We start from the raw sequence: 20,698 nt of genomic DNA on the forward strand, positions 1-20,698 counted from the left end.
TATTCCCCGTAGTTTCCGAAAACGGAAATTAAAAATTTGCTATGGATCACACGGTAAAAGACTAGAACAGTCCAAAAATATCACGCGGAAAAGAAAAGGTAATAGTCTAGTTGAGGGGTCGACTGCTAATACGCTACCAAAAATATCGAGAGAGGTGTCAAACGACGCGTCTTGATATCAGTATTAATAATCCGAAGGCGGAAAATAAAATTTTAAAGCGTTCAAAAGATATTAACGAAAAACCGAAAAAAGACCCGCGGGTAGCTCCGAAACAGGGGGTCGGATCCATGGAATTCTTGCGCAGAACACTTTTCTGCGTTGGCGGCCTTCGGCCGCGCTTATAAAAAATAACCCTGGGCTACGCCATGCCAAGTCCGGGCGTGTGGTATAACCGTGGCTACCGCCACGGTGATGCACAAATTTTTTTGTGGGTACAACACAACAACAACTACATGGAAATCGCCAACTTCAACTGCAAATATCTCCGGACAGAGATAAAATTTTTCTTTTCCGCCTTCGGATTATTGTTCTCGAGATTAATACGCGTCTTTTGACACCTCACTCGATATTTTTGGTAGCGTATTAGCAGTCGACCCCTCAACTAGACTATTACCAGGTGTTGTGCCCAAAAATACTATGCATCCCACCCCTGGTTTCGGAGATACCCGCGGGTTTTTTTCGGTTTTTCGTTAATATCTTTTGAACGAGTTAAAATTTTTATTTTCCGCCATCGGATTATTAATACTGATGTCAAGACGCGCCGCTTGACACCTCTCTCGATATATTTGGTAGCGAATTAGCAATCGACCCCTCAACTAGACCTAGCAGTCTACCCCTGTCCATGACTTTTACCATTTTCCGTTGTCGCATTCGCGATCCTGGACGTTATTAAGAGTGTCATGCGTTCGTATAGAATTACCACCGACAATCCTGTGGATTTTAAAATGGAATGTAAAACAGGAATGCTATTAAAAAATATTTAGTGTTACGCGAATTGCATCAATTCGGTCCCGAAGGGTACAGCTTGATTTATTTCAATATACAACACTGTCATATAACCAAACACACCACTAAAAACAAACCATAAGGTACAAAACCGACGTTACCAATACGTAACCGAGATGACTAGCCGACCGAACCCGACCACATAACCACGAATCCAAAAAAAAAAAGAGATAAACAAAAGCAATTAAAATCTGTTTTGTCAAATGAAAATCTATTTCTTATGTCACATTTACGTCTTCAATTTTGTTTTCATATTCAAATTGCAATCAACACATTCTTTTCGCAAAATTTATGGATAAACTATTTAATCAACTTTAGAAAACTTTTTCACTTTTTCTTTCCTCCATGCCTTTTCAACTACTCGCTGGTGCTACTGTCACTATTGCAATGCCATGAAATTTGTACGTATTCGTATATCTATCACACAAACTAGTGGTGAGTAAAATTTCACTATTACCGATGCCTTTTTGTGTCGTTGAAGAAAGGCTTGTAAAGATTGCTTTCTATACTTTTCAACTTCCAACATAGAAAATAGAAAAAGGGAGAGTCTACTAACACGCGTCCAAATATCGGGAGATGTGTCAAACGACGTATATAGACCTCGACAACAATAATTTGAAGGCAGAAAAAAAAATTTGGAATTTTGTGCACAAAGATTTTGAACGAATTTAATTTTGGTCCCACCCCATTGGTAGACCGCCCAGGGTAATTTTTTTAAGTGCGGCTGAAGGCCGCCTATGCAGAAAGGTGTTCTACGCAAAAATACTATGGATCCCACCACCGGTTTCGGAGAGGCCCAAGGTAATTTTTCGGGTTTTCGTTAATATCTTTTGAACGACTTAAAATTTTTATTTTCCGCCTTTGGATAAATAATACTGATGTCAAGAGGCATCGTTTGACACCTCTCCCGACCTTTAACGCATATTAGCAGTCTGTCCCTCCTGCATGGAAAACTAAATTTTTCGCGTTCCCTTAGTAAATTTAATTCAAATTAAGTTTTGAAATGTGATCTGGAAAATCGCTATATTGCTCATCTCTAGTCGTCGAATAAACACATGCATGCATCCAATTCTATGAATTCACTCGCTCCTCGCTGCGCACTCGCAGGTACATATTATTGCCAAAATGTCAGCTAAGATGCTAATAGCAAGCAAAAGTAGAAAATATGTGCGCATTATATCTATATTACGAACAATTTCACAGGCCACAAAAATATTGTTACGTTGAAATGTAACTACAGTCAAATTCTTATTATCATTCGTAGTTTTATCACTTATACCTAAGGATGGCAACTCTAAAAAGGCGGCACCAATGGCGTTTTGCTTCGTTCGATTTTCGCCGCAGCGATATTATATCCGAAATTTTCACTTGGTTCTTTTTTAATTTACACAGCAGTAGGCAGCCAAATATTTAAATTGTTCACTTCGTTTTTGTATGTTGTCACAAATATTTTTTGGTATACTCTTACACGCATATTCGCTTTATTTTCACCTGACTCCGGATGAATGTTGCACCGAGTATTTGCCCTTTCGAGGAGATTTTCGGGCCAAATCACGTTATTTCTGTCTATATTTTTTTAAAGCATTCATTCTATATAACAGAACTGCAGTGCGAATATTACGAATTAGATTTGTATTTAAATGTAAACGAGGTTTGTTTAAGTACACCAGGTAATTTGCGAGCTTTAATGTGCAGCGAGTCAGACAACGAATGTTAGGGTTCCGAAATAAACGATAGAGGCATTGACGATTACACTTTTGGATCGATACAGATGTGGATCAAGCATATTACTATCCAACGCGTACGGCCGTCACTAGTAAAAGACCAATCACATAAGATTTTAGATGCTAAATCGAGCGTTGACAGTTGAGTGGATTGCATGTATTTGTGTCGAGAGCTACAAACAGCGCATCACCAACTCGCATATAAAAGTAGCCAACTCTCAACATTTGTTTCAAGCAAAGCATAAGAAGAAGAATTTGACAATTATTATGGAGAAAAGTTCTTTCGGACTTTGCATGTGTGATTTTTTTTCCTCTCGGTGGTATTTTTCTAACACTTCACAATTAATTTTAATCTCTAATTAAATAAAAAAAAAAAAAATATATGTAAGGCGCGATAACCTCCGAAGAGATCTAAGGCCGAGCTCTCTTCCAATTTGCGTCGTGCTCCTCTTGATTTTTCCCTACAAATTGGCCGGACGGGACCTACATGTTTTATGCCGACTCCGAACGGCATCTGCAAAGCTTTTCATGGCAGAAATACAATCGGAGTGCTTGCCAGACACTGCCGAGGGGCGACCCCGCTTAGAAAAATTTTCTTCTAATTGAAAAATCTTATTTCTAAAATTTTGATGTTGCTTTGCCCGGGAGTTGAACCCAGGGCATACGGTGTGATAGGCGGAGCACGCTACCATCACACCACGGTGGCCGCTAATCGGTGGCTTAATCTCTAATTGGAAGGACGCAATAAAGCAAGGCAAATCCATACCAGGTGGTGGCAAAGCGAATTCAACCAATTCGCCGTGCAGAAGAATGTCAAGTCAAAAGAAAATTTTCATTGATTTCGATTAACTGACAGGTAATAGTCTAGTTGAGGGGTCGACTGCTAATACGCTACCAAAATTATCGAGAGAGGTGTCAAACGACGCGTCTTGACATCAGTATTAATAATCCGATGGCAGAAAATAAAAATTTTAACGCGTTCAAAATATATTAACGAAAACCCGAAAAAAGACCCACGGGTACCTCCGAAACCGGGGGTCGGATCCATAGTATTTTTGCGCAGAACACCTTTCTGCGTTGGCGGCCTTCGGCCGCGCTTATAAAAAATAACCCTGGGCTACGCCATGCCAAGTCCGGGTGTGTGGTATAACCGTGGCTACCGCCACGGTGATGCACAATTTTTTTTTGTGTGTATAAACACAACAACAACCACATGGAAATCGCCAACTTCAACTGCAAATATCTCCGTACAGGGATACAATTTTTCTTTTCCGCCTTCGGATTATTGTTCTCGAGATTAATACGAGTCTTTTGACACCACACTCGATATTTTTAGTAGCGTATTAGCAGTCGACCCCTCAACTAGACTATTACCTAACTGACATATTGTTGTACAACGCTTTGTATGGAAAATTATCAAGAAGAAGCAATCAGCTGTTTGGATAACACCACCTCTACTGAATTCGCCTTGCAATAAAGGAGAAACGTGACAGATAATCTCATTCCTAGCGATGGAGCATATGTAAACACGCAGACTTTCTATTGATCAGTTCTTGTAGCTTACAAACCAGCCTAATATAAACGCACGCAAGTCATTTTCTGTCAAAAATTTCTCATGCACATACAACTCGTATGAGAGCAACCCAAATTGAATTTGCTGCGTGAAAACCTAACTCGATTTCCAATTTTTGTTCTGCGTGACATTTAGATTTGACGTTTGCATACATTAGCGCAACGCATGCTTATTTGGGTTAGGGCAAAAAACGCCGGTTGTTTGCGTGCGCTAAAAAAACGCAGTGCGGTTTTATTAAGTTGGCTTCTTAGTGCATGTGTAAACGTAGTCTAATGGATTAAGCAGATACAGCGCATCAGTTTTTTTTTTATTTTTTTGCGATGACACTCCGAAGGACTTAGGTAGTGTTATTGACGTTGATGGTCATTGTTTACTATATAGTTTGGCAACTTAAATAGACGTTTTGTTGCGAATAGAGTGGAAGGCAGTGGACTAGGCAGTCGAATGTCATATAATGAAAGAATGGTGTTCGGAGTCTTTTCAAAGTTAAAAAAAAAATCATAAAAAGCTTTAATAAAAATAAAACTATCGTTTTAATAACAACAAAAACGCCTTATATATTATATATACATAAATTCGTAAGGATTGTCTCACGTTAAAATTTGAGTTAAATAATCTAAAGTTTGTTTTTGAAAGTGAGTCGAGAACTGTGCGTGTGAATGTGCTAATTTTCACCGATCAGCTGTTAGTTGCGCTACTTGGTAAAATTTACAATGTTGATGGTTTTTTGCCGGTAGCACATCATGTAACAAGCACTATGAATCCATCTCGACAACGATTTAGTATGACTCCATGAAGCCTTCATGGCCATACCATCCTCCCATCCGCTAGATCCATGAGGAAATTGGGGTCGCCAGAGCCTCGGCTGTTAAAGTAACAAGAATCGCCACGGCTAGGTGAGGTTGACAATTGGGTTGGAGAAGCTATATTTTGCGCTAGAAACACCTTGAAAGGGTTGCGCTAGAAACACCTGGAATCAATTTGGAATTTTAGTCGCCTCTTTCGACAGGCATACCTGCCGCGGGTTTCGAAGCGAAAGAACGAAAATCGACACTGATGATGGCACAACGCCGAAAACGGTTTGTCTCAAAACCAAATTTGACAAGGGATGACGGAAAAACGTTCCAATATACATCATTTATCCACCCTGTCGGAAAATCAACAAAACAATATTAGTCATATTCTAAGCCGCCTAACCCCCAGGGATAGCTCATCTCCGTTGTAACGCACGCCATTTCCAACTGACAGCACGCACGTGAAGTAATATGAGACACATAACGACTAATTTCTTGTCTTTAGATTGACAGTATGGCCTTTAATAAATATACTTTGTTAAGTGAAACACAACAGCAACATCTGCCTAACACAGTTCATGCGTACAAAAATATCACACACACCCCCCCCCCCCCCCCCCCCCCCGCCCAGAGGATTAGGGTATCAGAATATAATCGCGGTAGGTATGCCTGTCGTAAGAGGCGACTAAAATACCAGATTCAAGGGGCTGTGTAGCGCAACCCTTCAGGTTGCCAGCGTAATATATAGCTTTCCAAACCCAATTATCAACCTCACCTATCCGCGCGAATCCGGTTTCACTAACAGACGAGGCTCTGGCGACCCCAAGCTCCTCATGGAACTTGTGGTAGGGGAAGGAGGGATGGCCTGAAGGCCACATAAATCGTTCCCGAGATGGTCGGGCTAGCACCTTAATGGTGCTATGGTACCGGAGCGTACCGGATCTGTATCCGGCAAAGGACCATCACATCGATAACACTCCCCAAAGCCTTCGGGGAGCAACCTTATCGCTACAACAACAACAAAAATATCACGACCTCTGCTTCTTAAGTCCCCCAATGATCCAAGGCATTCCGGCGGGAATCGAGCGTGATACTGAAGTAGAAAACTCACTGGTGGCGAGAGTTTTGTTGCTGATTATCTTATCCACAACTACTCTTTTGGAGTTACGTACATACGGCGAACCTCTTTAAGCAACAATTTGACACGTTGTTTCAATTCTCCCTAAACATTTGTTTTATTTTGAAAATTAAAAATTAGTGTTCAAAGAAAGACAGCACAAAGCAAGTCGCCGAGCACTAGAAACTTGGTGCCCGTCCGCTTTTCTCGAGACCCTCTTCTTAAGGAAAGTACGAAATGCAAATAATCTGTGGCTTAAGCCAAAATTATAATAGGTGCGCCTCAATGAAGCCTGATCCAGATCTCGATAAAAATTTAACATGCAAATGCAACAACAACGTTTTGATCTCATATCTATCTGGATCAATTTCGGATTAACAAGGTGGCCGTTGATTTCGTTTTTTGTGGAAAAGAAAGACGTAGGCAAATCTAAAAAGGTGTTCTACGCATAAAGCATATGGATCCCACCCCGGTTTCGGAGCACTCCGGGGTAACTTTTGCCTTCCCGTTTCGGATTGGCGATCCTGGATCCAAAACGCGTCTTTTGATACCCCTCCTGGTATTTTTAGACGTCTATTAAGAGTGTTATTCTGTCGTACAGAATTACTAAACCATGGATCGTGCCATCGATTTCAAAAAACAAAGACGGAAACACGTCTTTTGATAAAGAAAAGCTTATTACCACTTACAAACCAATTGGCCAGCCGATTGCATGCTACGCGTCCTCGATATAGTCGTCAAGCCTAAAGACTACTCACTGGAAGAAGCTACAGACCTGTCAAAATACTGCCCTCAGAACCGCCACGGGTTGTCTTCTTATGTCCCCAGAACACCATCTACGTAATAAGGCGATATTACTCCCCATTAGGGAGAGAAATGAAATGCAAACCAAACAGTTCCTGTTGAATACCCAAAAACATGGGCATCCCAACAGATATTTTGGATGAGCCAACACCGCCGAGTCATCTCCGTAACATTATGAGGAAATACGGCACATGAGAATACAGCCGTCTGAAGCCAAGCAAGGGGTTGTGTAGCGCAATATATAGCTTCTTCAACCCAATTGTCACCTCACCTTCGAGCGGCGAATCCCGTTTCACTAACAGACGAGGCTTTGGCGACCCCAAGCTCCTCATGGAACTTGGGGGTGGGGAGGGAGGAATGGCCTGAAGGTTTAATGTGGCCATATAAATCGTTCCCGAGATGGTCGGGCCAGCACCTTAATGGTGCTGTGTTACCGGAGCGTATCGGATCTGTATCCGACAAAAGGACCATCACATCGATAACACTCCTCAAAGCCTTCGGGGAGTAACCTAATCGCTACAACAACACAACAACAAGCCAAAAAAACACATGCAGGTCCTCAGTGTACTCCACAAACAGGCGTCGGACCTCTATGCCAGGAATTGCCCGGTGAATCCTGTACTCAAAGAACAATACCCAAAAATTGCAGAAGAGGTATGCACACTCCCTAGGGAACGCAAGTCACTCTGGCTCAACTTCGATCTGGATACTGTAACAGGTTAAACTCTTACCTATCCAAAATCAACCCCCACATACAAAACTTGCTTGTAACGTGTCCCCACATGACACCAATTATCTCTTTAACTGTATTGTGGAACCCACGCCTCTAACACCCCCCTGTCATTATGGTCCCCCTGTTGAAACAACAAGTTTCTTGGACTCCCGTTAGAAGATATTGATAACAATCTGCGATCGGTCGCACCTATTGGATGGGGCGAAGCACTGCGACAACAACAACGTACCCCCTTTGATAAAAATGTGGTGTTGCACCTTCTTGTAAAACGTTGCCCAACAAAATATGAAAAATACAAGAACCACAACATAATGTGCAATTGGTTTTGGTACAAAGCTCACAGAAGTAACAATTTAATATCAGCCTTGGGACGATTGTTTTTTGATTCAAAATGCGTTTTTTGACACCGTCCCTGAATTTTTGAACGTGTTTCAACTGCCGAGTATTTTGTTTAGTATTAGATGGTGCTTGTTATCGGAACGTACAGGATCTATATCCGGCAAAGAGCCATCAGCATCGATAACACTCCTCAAAACCTGCAGAGTGTTCTTATCCCTACAACAACAACAACTATTTTAACGTCGCAAAAGACTAATATGAGCAATAATTGTATAAAACTCTATGTTGGTTTCGTCACACCTAGAACTTTATATATGTACAAATGCGTGGTTTTCATGATGCGACATAATTTCTTGAAGATAGACTTAATAATAGGTCTTTTCTAAAACTATCCAGCTTTTGTACAAAACGTTGCACACGTTCCGAATAGTAGTTACACTCCCTAGCATGTTGAGCATGTTCCAAGCGCTTATGCTTTTTAAAAGGTTCTAATCGCACGCATACACGTTGATATGCAAATATACCACACAAAAAATTCCAAAGTGTTATTTGTGGCCAAAGAATATTTGTAAAATACAAAACAGTTGTTGAAAGCTGGAAGACATAAAAAAGAACAAGATATAGTTATGTATATGGATAATGTCTCTATGTTTAAGCCAATATACGTATAATTTATTACCTGCCACATCATAAAATCGCTAATTCGACTCTCACCCGATGTACGAAAAAGTAAATCCGGCGGTGGAGAATGTCGCGTGTAGAGACATTCTTCAATAAGACGTTCACTTATATCATCTATTTCTAGGTTATCTCCTAGTTTGAGCACAGTTTCTACAGATTGTGTCATTTCATCGCGCGACGTGTACGAGAAGGCAATATTGAGGAAGAGCTTGTCATTGTTTCCGGTTTGGATCATAACTTTGGATATCAATGTTTGTAAATCTTCTGGTAGCAGTTCTATATTGCCAATTACACGTATACGTACGCCGTGCTCCTCCAGTTTACGTTCTTCAAGTAATATTTTGCCAAACTTTTCACGTGCTAAATCAAGCAAACCATTAACTTCTTCAGCGGAGCGCTTATAATTCTCGATACTAAAGGCAAATGTAGTCACCTCTTTTATTCCTAAATCCAAACACCATCGCAAACAATTTGCCAATTTTTCAAAACCATGTGAATGTCCATCTATTTTACGTAAATGGTGGGACTTGGCGTAGCGACGATTACCGTCCATAACAAAAGCAATGTGCCTGGGTATATAACCACCGGCGCGTACTATATTCAAGGCAATCGTCTCATACCACTTGTATTGATAGTCCGATACCCAAGACATTCTTCAATGCAATGGTCACTATTCAGGAAGGTGTTTCTTATGAATGCAGAAATTTATAATCTTGTGACATCCGCAGTACTAAATATGGCTGGATAGGGAATATCAAAAATGTCCGTCATTTGCAGGCGTTCTATTCTAGGGTTTACTTTGTATCAAATAATAATAATTTGCACAACTGATTTTTAATTAATACGGAACAACTGCAAAATGCTTTTAAAATACTTAAGATTATTTTTTTTTTAAATCGTGGAAGTAACAGAGTCAAAATTTAATATGATTATAAAATAGCCATCCCTTTCTTTCTAGTTGAACTCCAAATGTCATTGTACAAACCCAACAAACTCACCACAGCTCGCAGGGAAACGAACGAGGCACGAAGCACAATGAATAGATAAACGACAAGAATATGAGGTGACGAAGACTGTATTAGCAGAAGAAGAAACTTTTCATTCATTCGGTAGAATTTACTCTGAAATAATTTTCGATTTAGACAAAAAATAAGTAATTAAAAAAGTTATTCAATGTCGCAATTAATTGTATAAATATTGCAAAATGGATAGTGACAAACAACTTGTGGCGGAAAGACTTGTTACACCTGGTAAGTTGTAAGATAATCTTGCTGAAAATGGCAGGCTACTGCACAAAAATTGACGATGCTTAAGAACAGTGGAACAAGGAAGCGATGGCAGACAAGCCATTGCACCGAAGTGAAATTAAATGTTTATTATGCATTTTAATTTAATAGCATAACTAAATCTAAAAATAATTTCAATAAATTTATCAATTATTTTATTTATTACAGAACTTTATTTTCTCATATCAAAGTTTCTGGCTTCAGGGCCGCTGCGGGAAACAGCTGAGGTGAGCGCTTGCATTGTGTTTTTATCAATTCATTACTATTTGAGAAATACTGCAAAAAATAGCGTTTGTATAAAAATTAAAATATATATATTTATCCATTTAGGTACTTGTGCATGAATTGGAACAGAAAAAGGTGAGCATGGCACTGAAATTAAAAAAAAAAATGTTGATGCACAAATAATTAGCGTAGTTCCATAAAGCGGTCGCATTCATAAAGTTTGTCAACAAACTTGCGTACTTTATTGTATTCATACTAGATATTCACATTAACCGCCATAGCACCAGTTTCAATAAGCTACGTCCACATATTTCAATGTCTAAAACAATACTAAAGTTAGAAATTGCAAATTGCTTTTAAAGTAGCGTGTACGCAGTCACCATTGCCTATATGTGCTATAGCTGTACAGAAATTCGGAAGCACTTTCTCTAGTACATGACGGCAGACACTTGCCTATAAATTAACTTTGTTACCGATTATATTTGTATGTGGAATAGTGGGACAAGGAAGATCGTGAAGGATCATAAAACTTGTGTTCTTATTTAGTTTAAAAGTAAGCGTACTCTAAAGAGACTGGTTTCCCTAATGGGGTTTGTGCAGGCACAAAAAATAAAATATTAGTATTGCATGCTTTGTTTATATTTTTTCGGTTTTGTTTTGGCATTATTCTTTACTGTGTCTTCTTAAACACTATTTTTCAAAAAGAAGATTCCTGGAGCAAAGAAATTTGCGATTCTATGTAGGATAGTGCAAAGGAGAATAAGATTCATAAGCATAACCGAAATAACTATAGTTAGTTACATTTTAAAAGTAGTTTTTAATTGTTGTTTCCTTTCATTCCCTTTTAAATACAATTCTCAGGTACTACAAAGACGCACTGACTGGCTGGGTAATGAGCATGAGCAAAGTTTTGCAGAATTGGTGAGTGTTTATTTACATTTAAAGTTTTCTTGATTGGTTATTTAATATTTTATTTTGAATATTAAAAGTTGATTAACAAATTACAATTATTTTCAATGAATGATATTTTTTATATATCAAAAATGAATAACAAAGAAAAGTATAAAAAGATATTTCACATAAATTACAAACGTGGTTATTTAAAAGTTGATATATGTACAAGTGTATATTGTGGCTTACATACAATAATATTATTTAAGAAATTATCTGGTTAACGCACAGTGGAACAATTTTTAAGCAAACTTTTAAATATATATAAAAAAAAAAATTTTATTGCGTTAGCTAACTTGACTTTCATTTGCTACTATTCCGCAAAACTAACTTTATTTAAAAATATTTTTTTTTTTGAAATTCTAATTGGTACACAATTTAGCATTGCGTTTTGCCCCACTGTGTTGCCACCGTTTAAAAAAAACATGTATACGCTCTCAAAGGTATACAAAATTATAGTTTTCACATACTTAAAAATTTCCTGGAGCACAGTGTTTAGATGTTGAAAGGAATTTTTATAAATAAACATTTGCCGCGATCGCAAGTGTAGTTCCTTTTGTTAATAGCTCATTGCATATGTACGCGGTCGCCTCGCCGCCATGTTGCTTTGACATTTCAAGGGTGGCTGCATTTATTGATTACTTAAAATGCAGCAAATTGATTAAATAATAACATTATAATTGCTTTGATTATTGAAAAATACGTAATATTCCACATAAATTAAAATAACAGAAGAAAACATTCAATTATAAATCAAAAATATGCAAAAAAAAAATGTCAAACGAACGCAAACGTAATGCTAAATTAACTAAATATTCGTAGAAAAATTCAAATGTTTTTATTAAATTAAAACTTTAATGAAATTAAAATAAAAAATAAGTCATCATATGAAAGAAAATTTAACTCGGTTGGCTCACGATGTGGGAAGACATTTTGACTACGTTTGGTGTTGCCACAGTAGTACCAAACAAAAAAGTACCAAAAAATTGAAAATTAATTACCATAAATACAATTTGTTATAATCAGGGACGGAAAATAATAATTATTAAATCAGTATGATGAAAGACACTACCCGAATGTTTTGGGGAGTGTTATCGGTGGTGTAGTCCTTTGCCGAATATAAATCCGGTACGTTCCGGTAACAAGCGCCATTAAGGTACTAGCCCGACCATCTTGGGGAACGATTTATATGACCACATCAAACCTTTTAGGCGATTTTCATTAATTTCGATTAATTGATCTTCTACTGTTTTCACACAGACGGCTTATTGAATAATAAAGGCAGATTTCTACATTAAGACGCTTATTGATCTCAATCTTCCCTACAAAATTCGAATCTATAATTATTTCATTAGTAGCTAATCGAATGCTTAATGAAGTCAAAAGCACAATGCAACTCTGTTGGCAGCTTTCCGCTTCTTAGTTTTTGGTGTGTTCAGTGCTTAAAAATGTCATTTGCCAAAAAAATGTCATTGTCTACATGGCGGAACGATACAAGGTGGCCGCATCGAACAGCTGATTATAACCTTTTTTATTTGATTTGGTACATCAACTACCGGCGCAGTACGATTTTGACATTTGACCATCGAATTTACAAGTACATGATTGTCAAAGCATTGTCATTTTATTCGCTTGACATTTCATCCTTCATATTAATCGAGCAGTTACTTCTGTGTGAAAGCAAAAAATTTACGATTTCATTAGAAGGTGAAATGAGATCATTAAGTTTCTGTGTGAAAACAGTATTCCAGAGAAAAATACATGTTGCTAACATGTTTCCTCCAATCAAGAGATAAAAGTTCTGTTTTATGAACGGCGGGTTGGGCCAACTGTCAAATGAAATAACTATCCTTAAATTTTAAGGAATGTTCTTCTTAAATTATCTTTTACACTTCACCATTATATTAAAAAGAAACATTTTATTCATAACCAACACTTTAAAATGTCAAAGGAGCGTTGAGCAAATGTAGCGAAAAATATATCTGCTCAGTACTTTGACGTAAAAATCCAACCGTTGAGTGGTTCGTAACTCGTAAACGGTGCATTCAGCAAGTTATCACTCAACGACTGCTCAACATTTGTGTTTCCTGAAAGCGCCCATTGTTGTACCAAGGCGTTGTATGAAAAAAAACAAGAAGCAATTAGCTGATGAGTATAACAACACCTGGTACTGAATTGGCCTTGGTTGTGGTTTCACTCAAAACGGCTGTGTCTGCCGTTTAACAATTAAAATTACAAATAAGGAAAATCGGACATTGTCCAACGGTATCGAAAATTTTATATCAAAACTTGATTTTCTAACATGTTGGCAATTTGTTTTACTTTGCCAACTGTTGTTCCTTCAATTTTTCATGCGACAAAATTGTATAAATAAATATAAAAACTGAATGGGATGTGAAATATATACTTTCTTCTGCATCCAGTACAAAAACCAATTGAAAATTTTACGTGTTCTTTTCTGAAATAAATTGTTGCCTAAGTAAATGGTAAAGCCTTAATCGAATTACTCCTACCCCAGAAAATTTTCAAAATTTATAGTGCATGCAAAGAACATAAATGGCTACCCTGTGTATTAGCTGATTTTACAAACGCGCTGTCAATGATAATAAAAATTCATTAGCACCCTTGCGCAGCGTACAAAAGTACACTTTTGCCATAAACGCTATTAGACCCACTTGCTGACTTCCAAGTTATCTTTCTTAACTCAGAGTTAACTTAAAAAATGTATATAAAATGTATCAGTGTCACCCCTCATGTAAGGTTAACTCTGAGTTAAAAAGATAAGTGGCAAGTGGGCCTTATGCCCAGTTTTTCAGTGCGAGTTTAAACTCCGGTTAAAGTGGACTAGAGTTTAACCTTGCCACTTTGCTCGATAGCATACAATTTTGCTGCTCATCTCAGTTTAAACACGCACTGAAAACCCGGGAATATTAGAGACGAAAACAAGTTGACAAGTATTGCAAAAGTAATCACCTATCATTATTTTTCCACCGTTCCCATATTTATATAAGTACTAAGCTTTCTCTAAATAAAATAAACAGATAATAATGCAATTGTTTTACTGGAGAGGCACACTCACTGATTGTAGGCTTTTCGTTTCTTGTAGGCTGAACATTTTTCTTGCAATAAGCGTAATTTTTTTAAATGATATTTTAAAAATAAAATGCATGAAATTAAAATTATAACTTCTTGCAAAGGAAATGAATACATGAAAGAAAATATATATTTCCAAATAAAACCAAAGTAATACATATATCTTCTTGAGCATTCTCTTTCGGCCTGGATAACTAGCTTTATCTGAAAAACTTAAAATATTTAAACCTCTAGACGGTAAAATGTACAAAAAGGAAAAACGCTTCAAAAAATTAAAATCGCTAAAAAATATATTTAGATTTTTTTTGAAGAACCGGCAACACTGCCTGCAGCATATTCACATTTGTATAACATAGTGTGTACTCTTCCGTGTTATATCCAAATTCGCTGGTAGTGAGAAAGGGAGCACACATTTATTATTCAACATATGTGAAAGAACCGCTCTAGTACTTCGTGGTGGATTTTTTTTTATTTACTTTGCTTTGGCATTCGCCCTTGTTTTATATATAAATTAGCAGCTGTTTATTTTATACCCTTTTGCTGAGTTATTTATATTTATTGTATAAACATAAATATATCAAAATAATTTCGCACGTCTTATCATTTAGGAACAAAAATACGCACATATCGGATCCAATCATTTGCTGGAAATATGTGGCCGCATAGGACCGATATTAGACAAAGATTTGCCACCAGCTGTATATGGAATAGTATCCTTACTTGGTGCCGGCCGGCAAAGTTTATTGCGCAGCGAAGAAAGTATTTTCCGTTCAAGATCCTTGTTGGATTATTGTACACGTTTACATGGTGTAGCTTTGCCAGATTCTGCGGTAACAAAACCCATACACAATTTACGTAAGTTAATGTGCATAATGAACATAGTTTTGCTGTCATATTAATTTCATTTATATTTACAGAGAAAGTTTTAATTGGTCGTGAATATGGTGGTCCGATACGTCGCAAATTGCTTGTACCTATTAGCTTGTATAGTAAAACAAAACTATTGAAACGCACTGTAGGACACTTATCGTCCGTGTATTGCGTGCTATTTGATCGCACCGGTCGATATATCATAACTGTAAGTTTTGGAGTGCCGGTTTTTCAATAAGCTCTTCGATTTTGAGCTACTATGCCATTTCACACTCAGATGTTAGGGCTATTTATGAAATTTCTAGCGAATACCTTTGCTTTCTATTTTCACACACATAACCATAACAAGCCGAAAATCGGTAGGAAGTATCTATGATTTGTAAAACGCACGTATATTTATGGAGAACGGAAGATGCGACACCTCCAACTTTTGTTGCAAGCAAAGCATGAAAAGAATAATTCGACATTTGCTTTGGCTAATAGTCCTTTCACACTTTGCAAGTAAAATTATTTTTTCCACTAGTTGGTACTTTTCTATAATTTTTCACAGTTAAAACTGCAATTTGACAAATGAATAGGACACAAAATATGAATGTGTGAATGAGCAAAGCTAGAACTGCTGGAGGAAAGACTTTTTGTCCCTCGAACCTTTGGGTCTCTGAATTTTAGTTACTTCTTACGACAGGCATGCCTTAAGACAAGTGTACTCGAAGCACCTTCAACCATAAATCACATACCAAAAGAAATCGAAGAGGTTATAAAAACATGGTTCAGTTTACCCAGATAAGCTTACACATTTTAGCATTTAAATACAAATTTATTATTTTAGGGTGCCGATGATTTGCTCATAAAAATTTGGTCCGCGTTGGATGGTCGTCTACTGGCTACGCTTCGTGGAGCTTCAGCTGAAATAACAGATATCGCCATTAATCTTGATAATACAATGTTAGCAGCTGGATCTTTAGATCGCATACTGCGTGTTTGGGACATGCAGACAACTTCACCAATAGCTGTGCTGTCAGGGCATACTGGCATGATAACTTCAGTGAATTTTTGTCCTTCACCACGTAGTGATCTAAAATATTTGGTTACCACCAGTACGGATGGTTCAATTGCATTTTGGCAATATTCGACGCCACGTGGTCAAAAAATAACGTTCGCCCCAAAACCGATACAATATCACGAAAAATTGCGCCCAGGACAAGCTCAAATGATGTGTACGACCTTCTCGCCAGGTGGAATGTTTCTGGCAGCTGGTTCCGCTGATCATCATGTACGTGTTTATATTATGTCTGAAGATGGACCTAAACGTATACTAGAATCGGAGGCGTATACAGATGCAGTGGATTCAGTACAGTGGTCACATCGAGGGTTACGTTTCATATCTGGTAGTAAAGATGGTACTGCTCATATTTGGAATTTCGAATCACAGCAATGGAAATGTATTAAACTGTGCATGACAGAACGTTTACCAAGGTAAATTTATATTGTGAAATGATTAAGAATCATTGTTAAACAAACTAAAAATATTTGCAGTTGCCCTCCCCTGGAAGAAGGAAAAAAACTGAAAGTTACTATGGTTGCATGGGACTGCTCGGACAAATATGTTATTACAGCCGTTAATGATTTTACCGTGAGTTCAGGTTTATAAATTATTTTAAGATTTTTAGTTTTATTAAACAATCTTTTTTATATTAGATAAAAATTTGGCACTCAAAAACTGGTAAATTACACCGGGTATTGCGTGGACACAAAGATGAACTCTATGTATTGGAATCGAATCCGAAAGATGACCACGTACTACTTTCTGCTGGTCACGATGGACAAGTCTTTTTATGGGACATTGATAATGGTGTTTCAGTTGCAGAATTTCTGAATGACATTGATGGTCAAGGACATGGTGGTGTGTTTGATGCGAAATGGTCACCAGATGGCACAATGATTGCCGCTACAGATTCTCATGGACATTTGCTTATTTATGGACTAGGCATCGGTCCGGATAAATATAAACTTGTATGTATCAGATATTCAAAGATAAATTTTATCTTGTTAACCTTACTATCATATCATTTTTGGCATTTACATTTTTAAATCCAGCTTCCGAATGAACTATTTTTTCACACGGATTATCGCCCTTTAATGCGCGATGTATCTCAATATGTTGTTGATGAACAGACACAAGTTATGCCACATCTTATGCCTCCCCCATTTCTCGTAAATTCAGAAGGTAATCCTTACCCAATACAATATCAACGATTTGTGCCTGGACGTGAAAATTGCACAAATGACCAGTTGAGACAAATATTAACGGTCGGTGATGATGGCACAGTTACTGATCCAAATCTGAATGGCGGTGGAGGTAGTTTTTCACATATTGATCGTTTAATTGCCGTACTAGCAAACCGGCAAGGCGCTGCGCCACCTTCACCCTCTGGTGGAAGCAATCAACCAAGCAATCATTCACAGTTAGATCGTCTTATAGAAGCACTTGCCAATCGACAAGGGCAGGATAATGCACCGGATTCTAATAATCGTCCATCAAGTAGTCGCTCTGTAGCCGCAGGAGCAGGGGGTCCTTCACGTCATAGCTTTGATGATACATCTGGCCGTCAAATTGAAACAAGTAGCTCTACACGCCAGGGTCGTGTACGTACTGCCAGTGAACAGCAATTGGTGCTGCTTAATGCCGACCAACAACAACCCATTCAACCTACACAAATTAAATATTTTCGCCGTATTTATGTACGACCAATGAAGTACCAACAATTACAAAACCTCAAACAAATCGTTTATGCTGCTGGGCAATATGAGATGCAGGAATATAAGCGGGAGATGCGTAGGCGTCCGATTATGATTAATACAGGTAGTGTGGCCGGCGCACAATCTAGCAGCAGTCGTCAACGTAATACGCGTAATAATGGTATTGGAGCTGGTGGAATGCGTGCCAGACGCCGTCAAGGGCAAGGTAGTCAATCTCAACCGGCTTATCGTACACGTGCAGTACGTGATCAGGAAGAAGTAGATGCGCCACCACCACCAGAAGAAGAGGAAGAGTATGAGGAAAGTAATTCATCATCAGGAGATACTAGTTATTCGAATGTAGAAGAAAATTTGGAAGAATCTTCAGATGACTCAGATACAGAAAGCTCTGACTATTCAGATTGGGTAGCTGCTACGCCTGGACCAAATTTGGAACCTCCAAAACGTTCGAAACGTAAACCTTTATCAAGACGACGCACATTTAGCGACGACAGCAGTGATGAGACCACAGAACAGGCGACTACATCTGCTGGTGCTGGTACTGCTGCTGCTGTAAAGATTTCTAAGCGTAGCAAGCGCATTATAATACCACCTCCAGCACCCAATGGGGAAATACCAGAGTTATATCGTCCTGCCGAATGGCTATCGGAGGTAATACCACGCAAAGCACCTTATTATCCACAAATGGGTGATGAAGTCGTGTACTTTCGACAAGGGCATCAGCGTTATTTGGAAGCCGTACGGGTGAAAAAGGTATACAAACTAACACATAGCTCAGAGCCGTGGAATTTTCGTACCTTGCGCGATCGTGAATTTGTACGAGTGATTGGCATTAAATATGAAATACGACCACCACGTTTGTGTTGCCTTAAATTAGCAATGATTGATGATGATGGCAATATGACTGGCACCTCATTCAAAATAAAATATCATGATATGCCAGATGTACTTGATTTTTTGGTACTACGTCAAACTTTCGATTTGGCAGTGCAGCGTAATTGGACTGTTGGTGATCGTTTTCGTTGCATGATCGGTGATGGTTGGTGGATGGGACAAATTGAATCACGTTACGCAATTTCTGCTGATTTTCCTGACTCTTATTTTATGTGTTTTCGTGTGCGTTGGGATAATGGCGAATATGAATACATGAGTCCTTGGGATATGGAACCAATTGATGAGAATCGTTTGCCCGATGAGGTAGGTGGTGCAGTACCTGTGTTGCAGGGGGAAATACGTGCAACTTTGTATCAACCAAAATCGGAGGAATGGCATCGGGGAGATCGAGACGGTTCGTGTCGACGCATTATAAATGGATTAGAACAGGTAAGTAAAAACCTATTCATATTTTGAAGTTAGTTCGCTAGTGAGAGAGTATTTTTTTCCATAGGTCATGCGTCTCTCCATAGCTGAACATTTTCTGGCTCCAGTTGATTTAAATGTTTATCCTGACTATGCCTATTTCATTGAATACCCAATCGATTTAACTACAATAAAATCACGTTTCGAAAATCATTTCTATCGTCGCATAACTTCAGCTCAATTCGATGTGCGTTACTTGGCAACAAATGCCGAAAAATATAATCGTTCCCATACAAATATTGTTAAACATGCACGTATCATAACCGATCTTTGTTTACGCATAATCAGGTAAGTTGAAAGAAGTAGTTGCCGAACTTTAACGAGAATTTTAACGCACATATAAACATGTTTTAATTTTTTTAATAATTTGGGAAAAATTTAAACAGTGTGACATCAGGACGGACAAGATGTCACGTTGTTTAAATTTTTCCCAAATTATTAAATAAATTATAAAATTAAAAAATCGCTTCAAATAAATGTTTTCATACATTTAGAAAAGCAATATGGGCAATCCCCGATTATTAAAATCATGTTTTAATTTTATTACAGAGAGCCAAACGACATTGATGTTGCTGCTGTTTATCATCAACTGGTCGATGTTTATCACTCATCAGAAACTGAAAACGACAATGAATCTGATGTTGTCCCTTCGACAAGTACAGGTCCATCAACATCGGCTGCGGCACGTCAAAAGATGAAAATGTCAGCTACACGAAGGTTTGTATTAAAGTGTACATCCCATCCATACTAATCTGGTAGAATTATTCGAATAATTATTATTTATTTTTTTCTTTACAACAGATCAAGTCGCATACGTTCAGATGGTGATTGGCGATGTGATTGTCGTCAACTATTGGAATTAATGTGGCAACGTAATGATTCATTGCCCTTCCGTGAGCCCGTGGATACACTTGAATTTCCTGATTATTTGGAAATAATCGCGTCACCAATGGATTTGAGAACAGTAAAAGAGGATTTGCTCGGTGGAAATTATGAAGATCCTATAGATTTTGCGAAAGATGTGCGCCTAATATTTCAAAATTCGCGTAACTATAATACTAATAAACGTTCACAAGTAAGTCGAAAATTTGTTCCCATATCTCTCCTTAAATATTTTGTTTTGAGATATTGTTACTTTGTTTGTATGTCTTCCGCACCTTTGTATATTTTATTTGCGTGTAAACCAAATTTTAATTTAAAAAATATGAAGTTTTGATTTTTATTTATGTTATCGTTACATTGCTGTGAAAAGGCCCTAACTCATATTTTTGAGAAATGAATGAAAGCACTAAGTAAATTGAACCATAGCAACAATAATTTATTGAAAAATGCTAAATTGAATGCCGCTCGTAAGTATATTGCTATACGATGGCCTGAACTGAGT

At 37.9% G+C, this 20,698-nt stretch overlaps 3 protein-coding genes across 23 annotated transcripts in view; 1 reads left to right on the forward strand and 2 right to left on the reverse strand.

Moving 5' to 3' along the window:
• gro (groucho) overlaps nt 1-2,723 on the reverse strand; it is a 94,347-nt gene extending 91,624 nt beyond the window's left edge. For 4 of the 17 annotated variants that reach the window (XM_067778679.1, XM_067778672.1, XM_067778666.1 and 1 more), the window contains exon 1: nt 2,474-2,723. The gene's annotated coding sequence lies outside the window, so the exon portion shown is untranslated. Of the gene's footprint in view, nt 1-1,238; nt 1,393-2,198 lie in introns of those variants that run through there. The other 13 variants (XM_067778653.1, XM_067778629.1, XM_067778612.1 and 10 more) reach the window with 9 other exon arrangements.
• A 5,651-nt stretch (nt 2,724-8,374) lies between these two features.
• Dhdds (Dehydrodolichyl diphosphate synthase subunit) lies at nt 8,375-12,099 on the reverse strand. 5 transcript variants are annotated; one of them, XM_067778753.1, is made up of 3 exons: nt 11,703-12,099; nt 8,769-9,510; nt 8,375-8,683 (listed from the first exon to the last, which is right to left on the reverse strand). In XM_067778753.1, exons 2-3 carry the CDS (start codon nt 9,420-9,422, stop codon nt 8,423-8,425), a joined length of 915 nt encoding a protein of 304 aa, XP_067634854.1. In that variant the 5' UTR covers nt 9,423-9,510; nt 11,703-12,099; the 3' UTR covers nt 8,375-8,422. The 5 variants fall into 5 exon arrangements, with proteins under 5 accessions (XP_067634854.1, XP_067634844.1, XP_067634848.1 ...); XM_067778743.1 differs by lacking the exon at nt 11,703-12,099 and adding an exon at nt 10,522-10,604; XM_067778747.1 differs by lacking the exon at nt 11,703-12,099 and adding an exon at nt 10,391-10,409.
• The window catches only part of BRWD3 (bromodomain and WD repeat-containing protein), a 42,516-nt gene continuing 31,615 nt past the window's right edge, over nt 9,798-20,698 (forward strand). Inside the window, exons 1-13 of the mRNA XM_067778711.1 lie at nt 9,798-10,020; nt 10,225-10,283; nt 10,387-10,416; nt 11,143-11,202; nt 14,934-15,180; nt 15,243-15,403; nt 16,025-16,671; nt 16,732-16,828; nt 16,894-17,208; nt 17,293-19,278; nt 19,343-19,602; nt 19,864-20,031; nt 20,116-20,389. Coding sequence (XP_067634812.1) covers nt 9,975-10,020; nt 10,225-10,283; nt 10,387-10,416; nt 11,143-11,202; nt 14,934-15,180; nt 15,243-15,403; nt 16,025-16,671; nt 16,732-16,828; nt 16,894-17,208; nt 17,293-19,278; nt 19,343-19,602; nt 19,864-20,031; nt 20,116-20,389 — 4,350 coding nt within the window. The 5' untranslated portion in view covers nt 9,798-9,974. The remainder of the gene's footprint in view (nt 10,021-10,224; nt 10,284-10,386; nt 10,417-11,142; nt 11,203-14,933; nt 15,181-15,242; nt 15,404-16,024; nt 16,672-16,731; nt 16,829-16,893; nt 17,209-17,292; nt 19,279-19,342; nt 19,603-19,863; nt 20,032-20,115; nt 20,390-20,698) is intronic.

This window comes from Eurosta solidaginis, chromosome 1, assembly GCF_040869045.1.
Source record: "Eurosta solidaginis isolate ZX-2024a chromosome 1, ASM4086904v1, whole genome shotgun sequence".
NCBI classification, from domain to species: Eukaryota; Metazoa; Arthropoda; class Insecta; order Diptera; family Tephritidae; genus Eurosta; species Eurosta solidaginis.

Coding starts and splice junctions, on each gene's coding strand:
- Dhdds (XM_067778753.1), bottom strand. CDS start 9,422: ATGTCTTGGGTATCGGACTATCAATACAAGTGGTATGAGACGATTGCC. Junction 8,684..8,768: donor GCGATTTTATGATGTGGCAG/GTAATAAATTAT, acceptor TATGTCTTCCAG/CTTTCAACAACTGTTTTGTA.